The following is a 14,101-nucleotide window of genomic DNA, read 5'->3' as shown; positions in this document are numbered from 1 at the left end:
CATTTACATTTTTAACTTCATCAAAACAAGTAATATTATGGCTCTGTATTAAAATGTACTAGTTACTTTCATTGAGGTTTACATTCTTTTTTAACTCTTTTGTTTATACTCATATGAATATGTATGAATAATATCTACAGCCATTTACATGATACATTTAATCTTTGGAATATGTTAATATCAAAATAGTTATAATTTATTAAAACTTTTTTAACATTCATATATAAGACAGACTGGGTTTTTTTTTGCATAAAACACTAACTTTATTGAAATAGAATTACATGTAAATTAGGCAAATTTGATTCATATATGAATCTACATTTTCCACTGAGAGAAGATGCATTTTTAAAATTTGGTTAAATTTTATAAAGAAATTTATCTTTACAAGTCAATAAATAACTCCCAAAATAATTAATATTATATAATTGAAGACTAAATTTTGTTCAAAAATAACTTTAATAAAAACAATTTTAACAAAAATATTTTTAGTTAGAGTTGTAGTAATATTAGTTTGCTTTTTATTTTTTAATCTATTTGCAAAGAAATTCTTTAATTTTAACAGTACATTACTACATCCTTAATTGTGTTAGTATGGTTTCCATGATTACATCTGTTTATTTGACATCTTTATACTTGTAAAATCATTTTATGTTTGTTATAGTGAAAATAAATTGTCTTACAGTGAACAGAAACAGTTTTACATCAGACAGTGGAGCATAATGGGAAGAGTGTTAGTACTACCTCACAAAGACATCAGAGTTCAAATTCCACCTCTGACTCTCACTTCCTTGGGGCTCAGTTTCCTCTTCTGTAAAATGGAAATAATACCTATAATACCTACCACGCAATGCTATTAAGAGGCAAAAATAAAATAATATATCAAATGTTATATATAAAGGTCAATCATCATCATTATCATCATCATGATTGTCAGAAGAGGCCTCAATCTATAATCCAGTTTTTGGTCATAGAAATTTAAACTGCATAATTGAAGGACTGCTTTATGGGTTTATGGAATTAGAAGAAGAAAGATAATAAGAATAATCCTGAAAATAGGTGATTCTCATAGCCATTAACTGACCTCCTGCAGTGCTAGCCCTTTGAAAATTCTTTTTCCAAATTCCCCTTTTCAGTATTCTAAGCAGCCCCTTGCTTACATAATAAGCTTAACCTCCCAATGCCTTTCTTTATAGAGGACAGATATTGGACTTTTTATTTCACTCCACTCTGCATCAGCTGCTCCATCTGATTTTAACTCCATGGAATAAGATGTTCCCACACCTATAAAATCCCTAGTCTTTATTCACCCCCATTCCTGATTCATTTTTGTGTCTGTTATCTGACCCCTGCTTTGGGTTATAATCCTTTTGCAGGAAAGGGCTATCTTTCTTTTTATTAATTGTATGTCCAGCACACAGCACAATGCCTGGCACATATTATATATTTAATCAATATCTACTGGATCCAGATGTGGAAACCTCCACTTTTTACATTAACATTTAAAATCTATGGAAAATACAGTTTACAAAACCAATGAAAATAATTCTAAAAAAATAAAACTTTACAAATTATGTTTAAAAGAGCAATATAATCTAATATGAACACTTTATACAATACCACTTAATTCTATATTTTTTGAAACTGATACTGTCAGATTATAAATTTGGTCTGTAAAAATGCAGCTTTAAAAATCACATATTTACTAAAATGTTAAATGATCATTTCCTAACTATCAAAGTTTCTTGAGTTCTGTTCTAAAGCACATCCCATTGTTTTTATGAATGAAAATAAATTCAGTTTGTTATACTTAAAGGACACGAGTTAGTTCAGAACGCCAAAGTTTCCACTCATAATGACCATAATTCCTGTCTTCCTGAAGGATGATATCAAAGTTGAAGATTAAATGATACCTTTGTTGTATAGCTAGGAACAGATTCTGTAAAAAAACAAAAAACAAAAAACTTTAACCTTTTAGAGACAAATAAAAATATGTGCCTTAATTCTTTTTCTAAGCATATTGTTACCAATATGCTTAGAAGAACCTCTTCATAACTGTTGTAGTGACTTAAATGGAAATTTGCCCACATGAAAAAAGTGACTATATTTTAAAAAAATTGTAGAAATATTTAAATATAATATTTATTTGTTTATTATCAAAAGTTGCCAGCTCTGAACAATTGATCACACAAATAAGCCCACTAGAATAAAAGTTACAAGAGCATTACCTCATGTACCTTTTATTAGGTTGAAAGTGAAATTTAAAAAGCAAAGGTATCTACATTTCTTTTTAATTTTGAAGTTATAACAAAGTTAACTATAATAAAAATAACAAAAGACTGGGTGTCATTTAGTATCTCATGGATCAATTTACTTCATTTTATATACAAAACTATAAACATCCTTTACACATAATTTGGCTTATTTTTCTACTAATAATACTTTTTAAATAATATTTAATAAGGTAGTTCAAACACTTCATTGATCATCTGGGTCTCTTTCTGAACTTTCTTTTTCTTCCTTCTAGTTTTAAATACAATTCATCATTATTATATTCTATTTTTTCTTCTTTTTTGTATAACCATCATTACCTTTAAATTTACACCAAGAAAAAAGAAAAAACTCTCCTTAGGAGGGAACATTTTCACATATTAACTGAAAAGTTGTTTTTATTTGCATTTTCCTTATTAATGATTTGGAACATGTTGGTATGTAATTATTGGCTTATCTATCTTTTAAGGAGCGCCTACTCATGTCCTTTCACAATTTAAAGATTAAGAGATGACATTTATTCCTCCCTATTTGTATTAATTTCATATGTATCTTAGATATCAGACCTTTATCAGAAAAATCTGCTACAAAGATTTTCCCTAGTTGTTTCCATTTTAATTTTAATACATTGATTTTGGTCTTGCTTAAACTTTTCAATTTCATGTAATAAATATTATCCACTCTACATCCTGTGAACTTCTTCATAATTTTATTAATCAAGAACTCTTCCATATTTGTAAAATGTATCTTTATCCCTTCTCCCTTAATTTGTTTATGATGTGATTTTTTTTTTATCTCAGTCTTTTCTATATTTCATATATTTAGTTAGAGCTTACTGTGGTATCCAATCAAGATATTGGTCCAACCTAATATCTGTCAGATTGCTGAAATAATTTGACAGAGTAATGTGGCTGGAGACTTGGAACGAGAGAGAAAGACAGAGAGACAGAGAGACAGAGACAGAGAGAGAGAGGAAGAGACTCATAGAGTTTTTTATCACTATTTCCTAAAGGAAAAAGAGTATATGTGTTTATCATGAAAAACTTAGATAGACATTGAACCAATAATAGGATGGGGGAAAAGAGAAGCTGAATAATCCAACACAAAACATCCTTTTACCACACATATATGTGTGTATGTTCATATGCATATGCATCACATAGCAACTTAAGGAAAACATATGAAGTAAGGATTTTAAATCTATGTTTGTGGAAAAACCAAACAAGCACTTATGATATCTTAAGGATCCTTAGAATATAAGTTTTAGAAAAATCTGATAAAAGTAAAAATTCCATTTAAATGACTATTAATAATTTAACAAGTTCCAATAATTTACTACTATTTTCCTACCTTTTTAAATATATTTGTATATATTTTGTCTGTATTACATTGTAAGTCTATTTAAAATATTATATAATGTATTGGTAATAATGAATTACATTAATGTGTAGTGATTAGTTGAGTACTACTGTTATCCTCTGCCTTAGTCCAAGATGAATGACTGGTCAATAAGACAGGTACTGAAGTATAAATAGAATAAATCCTGGATGATGCATTCAAAGATCTAAGTTTAAATCCTGGTCCTCTTACTTACAATGTGTGCCATGCTGGATAAGTCCCTCTATTTCTTTGATCCTCATTTCCTCATTTCTAAAATGAAAGGATTTAACCTTCAAGGTCCCTTTAAATACTAAATCCAATGATCCTGGAACTTCTCTGAGAATATAAAGGAAGTCACATAATTTGATCATCTAAAAATAATTGTTGTTGTTGCTATTTTTTAAATTATATTTAGGTCAGTAAAAAGGTAATTAGTTTTCAAGATTGTATTTTTTTTCATTGAGGCTAATGAAAACATTAATATGCAAAAGTAGTATTCAAAGCACTTCTTACACCAATAGATAGAATTAAATATAGTAGCAATTTTTAAAAATAGATTTGCCTTTTACAACAAAAATGATTGTTATGATAGATCCTGAACTCTCTTTTTATATAAAAAAACTAAATGGTATAACTAAAAGAATAAAAATAAGATGGGTTTGTCTTAATTTTACTCCAAAGCCTACTGAAAAATTCATTAAAAGAAAACACTGCTCCTTTACAACCACCACCACTATTACCACTTCCAGTGATGTAGCAGGATGACATAGACCTCAGAGGCAAGCTACAATCTTCAAGGGTGACTTTGCCTTATTCCATTTGCATCTTTAAGTTTCACTGAATCACACAGAATGATAAAAATGGAGAGGACCCAAGAGACCATCTACATAAGCTCACAGCATAAAGATTTGATGGAACAAAAATGTTTTATAGAAGTTGAGAAACATAAGCTTCTTCATTAATTCAATACTGTGTAATGTGTGCAATCCATGTTTAATTAGACCTGACATTTCCCAATCCAATGACCTCCCAATCCCTTTCTCAGTTTTGTTTTGTTTTTTTCTCCTAAATCATGGACCAAGTTCAATATTAGTCTCAACTTCTGAAAATTAAAATAGCTTCAAAAAATCAAAGGTTATTATTAACTTTTTTTTTCTAAGAAAAGCAAATCATATATGTCTCTTGCATAATTCTAATTTTGGCTTTTTCTCAATGCCAAAATATCTTGTCAGAAACACATAAGTGAAATCTTTTAAAGAAATATTTTGGACAATGTAATAGAGTACTGGTATGTGATTATATAATGCAAAGTTAATAAAGAAACCTAGCCTATTGTCCTAAATTTGCCACTAACAAGTTGTATAATTGTACATAACCCCATAATTTCTATAATTTTAGTTTCCTCTGGAAGGTGAAGCATTGGATTAGATAACAACAATAGCAGCTGACATTTTAAAAGTTTTTTTAAGATTTTCAATGTGCTTTAGATACATTATTCATATAACAACTTATTTAAATAAGTGCAAAAATAGAGTTTCAAAAAAAAACTTGACTCACTTAGGTGGGATAGTGGATAGAATGTTTTACTTCAAATTAGAAAGGTTTGAATTCAAATCCACCCTCAGACCCTAAATGTTCCTAAGCAATTCACTTAATTTCTCTTAGCCTCAGTTTTCTCATCTGCAAAATGAGGATAATAATAATAATACCCACTTCACTAATAACCAACAACATTTATTATTAGTGTCCCAAATTAGATAACACAAACAAAATGCTTTGCAAACTTTAGAGTGATCTATAAATTCTTACGGTTCTTATTAACTATTATCATCCAAAGTCACAGTGTTAACAAGTATGTGAGGCAAGATTTGAACTCAAGTATTCCTGATTTCAAATCCAATCAATCAGCAAGGATTTGTCATATGCTTCTGCATACTTTATTATTTATTAGTTCGTAAAAATCTCCAAAATTATTCATTTTCAAAATACTGATATAATATAAATTGCTTTTCTTATTTTCCTTTCTTTATTCTGCACCAATTTATACAAGTTGTTCTATGCTTCTTTGAAATCATCTATACCTTAATTTTTATAAATATGAAGAGCCTTTCTACTTGGAAAAGGACTCACTCTTTGATAAAAAAAAAAAAATAACTGAAAGTATCTCTTATAAAATTCACACTTTCAAGAGGATCTCATTCTAACTTATTAAGAACAATCCTCAATGATAATAACCTAACAATATAACCAGGTAGGTCTTAAAAGAAAAAAAAAATAGCCTATCTATAGATAGATGAGGGAAAATGCCATAAATCATTAATAATTAGAAAACTTCAAATTTAAAAATACCAAATTCTCTTTATTAATCAAAGAGAACTAATGAAAATAACAAAAGTCAGAAAATTAGACACACTAGTACATTGTTGAAAAACTTGTGAATACACATAACCATTCGGGGAAAAAAAATTTGGAATTATTTACAAAACATTACTAAACAGCATATGATTTGCCCTTGACAAAAGAAATTAAAGAAAGAGGAAATGGTACTAATCAAATTGGCAGCAGCATTTGTTTGAGTTGGCAAAAACAAAAACATTTGGAGAATAGTATTAATTAATTAATACTATTAATTGGAGAATGTCTAATAAATTATGTCATTGTCTTTCACTGGTTTACTCTTCTCTTCAATTTTAGTTTCTGAATTGGGCCTTTGTTTTAATGATAGAATCCATTCTCTGAAGTGTTTTGCAGTAATTGGTCCTGGTTTGCCTTGCTTTGGCTCACTCATTCTGACCTCCTCCAAGTAGAACCAGCCCTTCCTGAATCTTCAGCATGAAGATGGCAGGGAACTCAGAAGCCTGGGGTGTCCGGGTCTAAGTCAAACTTACTCTAGTCACTGCTACTCTCTAGTTTTTTAGACTGAAGATTAAAGAATGAGAGATAGAATGATTAAGGGGACAATATTGTAGAGAGGGTGAAAGGAATTTGGAACAAGGGAAAATGTAGAGGAGCTTGCCTTGGCAAGAAGATGGACCACCTCATTATCAGAGGCTGTAGAAAAGTAAAAGAGAGTGAGATTCTGACATATCAAGGCAAAAAGAGGGAGGTGAAAAAATTGGTTACAATTTCCCTAGCAAAAATAAAAATGACTTCTTTATATGAGAAGCAAGAGACCCTAGTAAGATGTGTGCCATTTACTCATACCACACAGATTCTAGGATGATGTAAAATGATTCTTTGGGCTCTTAAATTCTAAAGTAGACTAACAAGCTTTTTCCTTGTGTTTCTGCTTGATAAGCAAACGAGATTATGCCCTTCTTTATCAAAAAGATTGAATTTAGTGGCAGAAAGTATGCTGGAGTTAGCTTAAACTGCTCTTAAAAGTTGATTGTTAAATTTCCCATTGATCATTTATACCTTGGAAATTAGCAAATGCTACAAATCAAGGCATGAGTTATAATGTGTTTTTTTTCCCCCAGACTTACTAAAATGATGGAGAAAGCCCTAATACTGCAAAATAAAGTTAACAATATGCCCTATGAGCATTTCCCCCCCCCCCCCTGAGGCTGGGGTTAAGTGACTTGCCCAGGGTCACACAGCTAGGCAGTGTTAAGTGTCTGAGATCAGATTTGAACTGGGGTCCTCCTGAATTTAGGGCTGGTGCTCTATCCACTGCGCCACCTAGCAGCCTCCCCGTGAGCATTTTTAAGTTGATTATTAAACCTTAACTAAGCAGCATATTCCTGAAGTGAACTAAAATTGGTTCAGCTAATTAGAAACTAAAAACAAAAAATTACATGACTTACAGAGATTATTTTAATGACAGAATTATGCAAACCATCTATGTTATTGACATGTCTGGATATTAACATCAACAGCTTGTATTTATGTAGTTCTATAAGGTTTACTTATTCTTTAAATGTATTATCTCATTGGATCCTCAAAACAATCCTATGAGATAGTTTTTATTATTCCCATTTTATAAATGAGAAAACTGAGGCTGAAAGCAATTAAATGATCTGATCAGAATCATACACTTAGTATACATCTGAGGCAAAATTCAGATTCAATTTCTTCCTTTCAAGTCCAACTCTCAGCCCTCTTATATCCTGCTTGAGTCTTCTTTGACCTTCACCCATGCCAGTAATCTATCATGTCCTGTTAAATCAAATCTGATGCTTTTCACTATTCCCTTACCTAGACTTAGACTCTCAATGCTTGACTCCTAAAGTGTTGCAATGATTATAGTCTATTCTTTATTCTAGTCCATCTTCTATCCAGATGATATCTTTGTAAAACCTATTTTTTCCCTCTGTCTTTATTTCAGTGCTCTATCAAGCCAAACCAAAATTCTTCAACCTAGTCTTCAAAGCCCTCCAATAAAGTATCCAGTCTTATAACAGTTCCTCAGCTTCAATCTTTTCTCTGAGGTTTATTACTCCCTCATGCTTTCCTAATTTTGCCTATACTTTTTCCTCTAGTAAGATCATCCCCATTCTTTCTCTGTGCCATTAACCCCCATCACTTAATTTACTTACCTCTTGCAAGAAGTTTTCCCTGACTAAACTCACTCCACAATGATCATTCCTTCTTGGTATCTGGTTGTTAGTGAACACTGAAATTTTGTCAATTACAACAAGCATTTTCATGTCTATTCTTCACCCTTTTGTGAAAAAATACTCTTCCCTACTACTTTCTTCTTTTGATGATAAATTTTGCTTTGAGGCTACAATCTGAGCTAAATTGTATCACAGAATAATAGAATTTAAGATGTGGAAGGGATCACAGAATCCATCTAGTCCAATTCATACTCAAATGGAATCTCCACTATGTCATTCTCACACAGTGGTCTTCTAGGCTCCTTGAATACAAGCATTGAGAGTAAACATTAAACCTCCTATGGCAGCCCTTTCCATTTTTGGACAGTTCTAATTGTCCAAACTTTTTTCCTAGCATCGAGCCTAAATTTGCTTCTTCATAACTTGCCCTCATTTCTCCTCATTCTGCACTCCTTTACACCAAGGGGAAGATATCTAATTTGTTTTCCATCTGACAACCCTTCAAATACTCAAAGACTATGGCTTTTCTGTGGGGTCTTTGTTATGCTGCTGTATTACTAAGGACAGTAAGAGCAGAGCCTTCATTGAATGAATCTTTCATTAGATTTTTGAATAAATCTAAAATTAGTTCTCATACTATTTCTATCTTCTTACTTATAAAGAATGATCGTTTTTACATAACATTTCTCCCCTGTATCTTAGCCTGATGGACTGAGTCATGTGGTTTCAGTAGCACTGAAATATGAAATGACCAAATGTCCCATGAAATGAGGTTTCTTGAACCTTTAGAGTCATGATAAAACCAAATCTACTGACTCTGTTATCTGTTTCTCCAAGAAAACTCTCACAGAATTATTATAAGGAAAACACTTTGGAACCCATAAAAAACTCTATACATGTGAGTTATTTTTCCAAATTTCTTTTTATAAGTCCAGAATATTGTGTTGAGACAAGAGAAAATCAGATTCAAATTTTGAAGAAGAAAATAGCGAAGCCATAGAGAATGTTTTAAAAATTAGTGGTTTTATTATTTCAGTTGCATGATTATGCATGCTATACAATCGCTTGGTGAAGCCAATTTATACTGACTTATGAGAGTCAATTGTCAAAATTTCAGCATAAGAATTTACATTTAAGAAATCAGCAACATACAAATCAAGGCTTAATTTACTGTTTTATTGTTTACCTAACCTTAAAAAAGTGTTGGAGAAAATGCTAATGCAAATTAAATTTAAAAATATAATTTTTTTTTTTGTTTTTCCCAGGGAGCTGATTATTAAACATTCAACAGCAACCTTCTGCTTATGGTTTAGCTTTCACCTTTACCCTCAGATCCTCTGAAATGAGCCTACCAAATGATGAGTTTTCCAATATACTCAGTAAGGTTATAGGAAATACATTTTCACTTGGATGTGTCTAAGAAATCTATGAGCTTATCCACTGTTGTATTATTCATTGTTTTTAAAGAATCAGGTGGCTTAAGGCTGATTTACTAATTGCTCCTCCCTATTGTCCAAGCATGGGGTCTGTCCACAAGCTCCTGTTTTAAGTTAATTATCCCATATAAAGATCTCCAGGGAAATCTCCTGTTTTGCTCATGGTAGAGCTCATGCCTAAATTTTCCCAAATGTGGGTAAAAGACTATTTTTTCCACTACAAAAATTCAAGAAAAAAAGCATATATAATTAAACAGTCCATTTCATTCCACAGGAGATAAATAAAATGCTAAAGACTCACACAAGCCCATAACCAGATACCAAAATACTCAGAAGGGGATTGAAAGTGGCATTCCTTACAGAACAATGCTTTGACATTCTAGAGAGTCCCACTTCTTCATACAGACATATGCAATCCCCTTATTCAACAATCTCCTTTCCAATGAAGTTGCACTTTCTTTTTTACTGACCCTGCTCTTTAAATAGATAATCTTTCTTCTCTTTGGAGTACACTGTATCAAGAAATTCCCTCCTCTCTCTAGAAGGTCAAGTGTCCAAACTGTCAAACACTGGCACATTATCACCTATGAGACAACTCTCAAAGCTGTGAATTCTCTCTTGGGTAAAGTGAGCTGGTACATGTCTGTGTCTGCCATGTGTTTCTTCAGAAAATTCCTTAGTGACTGCTAAATATCAGCTGTTGTTCTGGGAATGTTCACTCAAGTCTCAGTCTCTCTAACCTGCTTGGAAAGCAAAACAGAAAGGCAAGAAGTAGATAGGGATTTGATATTCAGAAACTCCCTTCTCAGATCACTTGGCCAAGCATATGTAGTTTGTTATGTTCTTCTGCTACAACTCAGCATTTACTCTCCATGAGACTAAGAAAGCTTCACAGGGACAGATAATCTTCCCCACTTCTCAATATACCTAGCCCCAGAATAGAGGTTCATAATACTATGTTCTGACTATAACAATGTTATTGGAATTGTGAACAGATCCAACCATTCTCGACAGCAATGTGGAACTATGCCCAAAAGTCTATAAAACTATGCATTTTTGATCCAGTAATACCACTATGAGATCTGTATCCCAAGGAGATTATAAGAAGGGAAAAGGAATCACACTACAAAAATATTTACAACAGCTGTTTTTATGGCAAGAAATAGGAAATTAAGGGGATGCCCATCAGTTGGGGAGTGGCTGAACAAGTTGTAGTATATGAATATAATGGAACAGTACTGTGTTGTAAGAAATGTTGAGCAGGTTGATTTCAGAAAAGCCTAGGAAGAGTTGTATGAACTGCTATTGGGTGAAGTGAGCTTAAACAAGAGAATATTGTACAGTAACAGAAATGTTCAATGATCAGTTATGACAGACTTCTTAACAATATAATGATCAATGATAATTCCAAAATACTCATGATGGAAAATGCTACACATTCAAAGAAAGAATACAGATCAAATAATACTAAAAAAAAATAAAAAATACTATTTTCACTTTGATTTTTGTTTTTTTTTTCTTTCTCAAGCTTTTTCCCCTTTCAAATCTTTTTTTTTTTCACAACATGACTAATGTGGAAATATGTTTCATATGATTGGGCATGAATAATCTACATCAGATTGCTTGCTGTCTTGGGGATGGAGGAAGGAAGGGAAGAAGAAAGAAAATACGGGAACTCATAATCTTACAAAATAAATGTTTAAAATAAATGACCTACCTTTACATGCAACTGGAAAAAATATACACTATTAAGTATAAGAAAAAATGCTATGTTCTGGTTTGAATATGGAAGGCAAAGAAAAAATCCAAGAAAAAAAATAGTTCACCTTTATAGAACACAGGAAGACAGGTGTGATTCCCAATATATCATAGGAAAATATATTGAGATTTGGAGAGGAAAATAGAGGTCATAGAATCTAACTGCATCTTTTTAAGCTTCAAGACTCATATGAACAAAATAGAATTTTTCTTTTTCTTAATTCTGGAAGCCTTGAAAAATTCTAATGAATGACTTTTTAAAAAATCAACTTTATAGAAATTGCTGATTATGGCTAACAACCCCAACCTATCTACCTATCACACTTTTATCATTTGTAACTTTGGAAGGACATCAATCATGTAAAAACATTCTTTGTGAGAAATGACACTTTCTATGCATAGTTTTATTTGTTTGCCTGTTTATTCATTCATTCATTTAATTGATTAGTTTGTTTTTGCCTTTCAAGGTATTACACATTCCTATGGACATAAATGAGGCACAGTTATATACAAGGGAAGAGCACAGGACCTAGATTCTTTTTTCAGCTTTGCTATTTACCAACTATGTGACTATGAAGAAGTTATTTAATTCAGTTTCCTCATCTGAAATGTGGAAATTATTTTTCAACACATGGTTATAGTGAGTGAAGTATTTTGTGAATTATAATTTCCACTATTATAAATATGTTGAAGGTTTAGGACAATACCATAGACTATTAAAATCCTCTTTTCTCTCCCTCCTGCTTTAAAACAATCCCCAGCATTCAGGATGACATAATCCTATCAGAATTAGAGGGGCTACTGCTCTTCTGATTTCACACTAAAAATGGGTGTGGGTACCCTCTCCTGCTTCCCTTTACCTAAATGTAGCAGTACTCTTTCCTTCATTTGGGTTTCCTGAAGCTTCTCCCCCAGAAAGTCCTAGAGATTCTGATGCTCTCTCCCTCCTTACAGAGTTTGCTCACGTTTCACCTTTATCAAGATTTCACTTTTTCCTTATTAGGGTGAGTCGCAGTATCTTGAGTTTTTGAGTCTTTGGGAATTTCTATCTTTACCTAAATGTATGTGTGCGTATGTATACTTGTATGAAGAAAAACAGAGGAGGGGAGGAGAAAGAGACATATACAGAATATACAAAGAGAGACAGAAGCAGACAGAAACAGAGACAGAGACAGGCAGAGAGTTGTGTATCCCAAAGAGATTAAACCAAAAAAAAAAAAAAAAGACTGTATGTACAAAAACATTTATTCCAGCTCTTTTTGTGATGACAAAAATTGGAAATTGAGAGAATGCCTATCACTTGTGTAGTGGCTAAAAAGATGATTGTGCTATAAGAAATGACAAGCAGAGTGCTCTCAGAAAAATGTAGAAAGACTTAAATGAACTAATTCAAACTTAAGTGAGCAGAACCAAAAGAACAGTGGATACAGTAACAGCAACATCATGTGATGATAAATAGCAATTGACTTAGCTATTCTGATCAATGCAATGATCCAAGCAAATTTCAAAAGACTTAAATATTTTCCATCTCTTAGAGAGAGAATGGATGGAATCTGATGACAAAATGAAGAGATTTTTTTTCACTTTTATTTTTTTGCATTTATTCAACATAGCTGTTTTTATAGGAATTGCTTATACATGATTTAACATTTATAATTAATATCACATTTCATGACCTCAATAGGAGATGGAAGAGAAAGAATTTAAAATCAATTTTTTTAAAAGAATGTTAAAAATAAGTAATAATTAAAAAAAAAAAATTGATTCCACATCTACTCCATCCCAGATACTGTGCTAACCTCTGGGGATACAAAAATAAGAAATTTCCTGCCCTAAAGGAGCTTACAATCTAATGGGGGAAAAAAAACACATAAATAAATTTATACAAAGCAAGCTATATACAGAATAAATAGGTGTAAAGGGCTAGAACTGAGCAATGCACTTGGATAATGAAGCACGTGAGACTAATTGCCAATTGGACATTTCCCTATTAACTTGTTTGAAGGTTGACCCTCCCCAGCTATTCTGTGATGACTTGATTGGTGGGACAAAGAGGGGGAAGTGACGTGTGTGGGAGGAGTAGGAGGAGGAAGAGGATTGAGACGCAGAAGCTGACTCAGTCTTTCCTGGTATTTGAGGGAGGAAGGTGTGTGTGAGGTTGCTAGGCCTAACCCCCGACCTTGACTGTAAAAGATCAAGACTAAAGATGTTTAGTGACCCTGACTCCAGGTGATTTCTGGGAAGACAGAGTTCCAGCAAATAGGAAATAATTAGGAGAGATAAGGCACTGGAATCAAGCAGCATGAAGGAAGTTTTTCTACAGAAAGTGGGATTTTTAGCAGATCTTGAAGAAAACCAGGTTAGTAGTAGTCAAGAGTGGAAAAAGGATAGTGTTCCTGGCATGGCGAGCAGCCAGAGAGAATGTGGGGAGTTGAGAGATGGGGTATCTTGAACTAGGATGTCAATACCATTGGTTGAAGAATATGTTGAGAAATAAGATATACAAAAACTGGAAAGGTGGGAGCATAGACTATAAAAGGCTTTGAAAGACAGAGAAATTTGTATTTGCTCCTGGAAACAATAGGAATCCACTAATCTATTGAGAAGGGGAATACCATGGTCATTCTTGGGTTCATCTTAGTGGTTGAATAAGAATGGATTCGAATAAGATTAAGGTAGGTAGTTCCACCAGCAATTTCT

General features: G+C 32.3%; 1 protein-coding gene across 1 annotated transcript in view; it reads right to left on the bottom strand.

Moving 5' to 3' along the window:
* Positions 1 to 238: 238 nt before the first annotated feature.
* LRRC2 (leucine rich repeat containing 2) overlaps positions 239 to 14,101 on the bottom strand; it is a 175,984-nt gene continuing 162,121 nt past the window's right edge. The window contains exon 9 of the mRNA XM_074281698.1: positions 239 to 1,936. Within this exon, the coding sequence (XP_074137799.1) occupies positions 1,887 to 1,936 (50 nt within the window). The 3' untranslated portion in view covers positions 239 to 1,886. The remainder of the gene's footprint in view (positions 1,937 to 14,101) is intronic.

This window comes from Sminthopsis crassicaudata, chromosome 1 (assembly GCF_048593235.1).
Source record: "Sminthopsis crassicaudata isolate SCR6 chromosome 1, ASM4859323v1, whole genome shotgun sequence".
Classification (NCBI taxonomy): domain Eukaryota; kingdom Metazoa; phylum Chordata; class Mammalia; order Dasyuromorphia; family Dasyuridae; genus Sminthopsis; species Sminthopsis crassicaudata.
The sequence above is the reverse complement of the archived record's forward strand: the minus strand, read 5'-3'. Positions and strand labels throughout refer to the sequence as shown.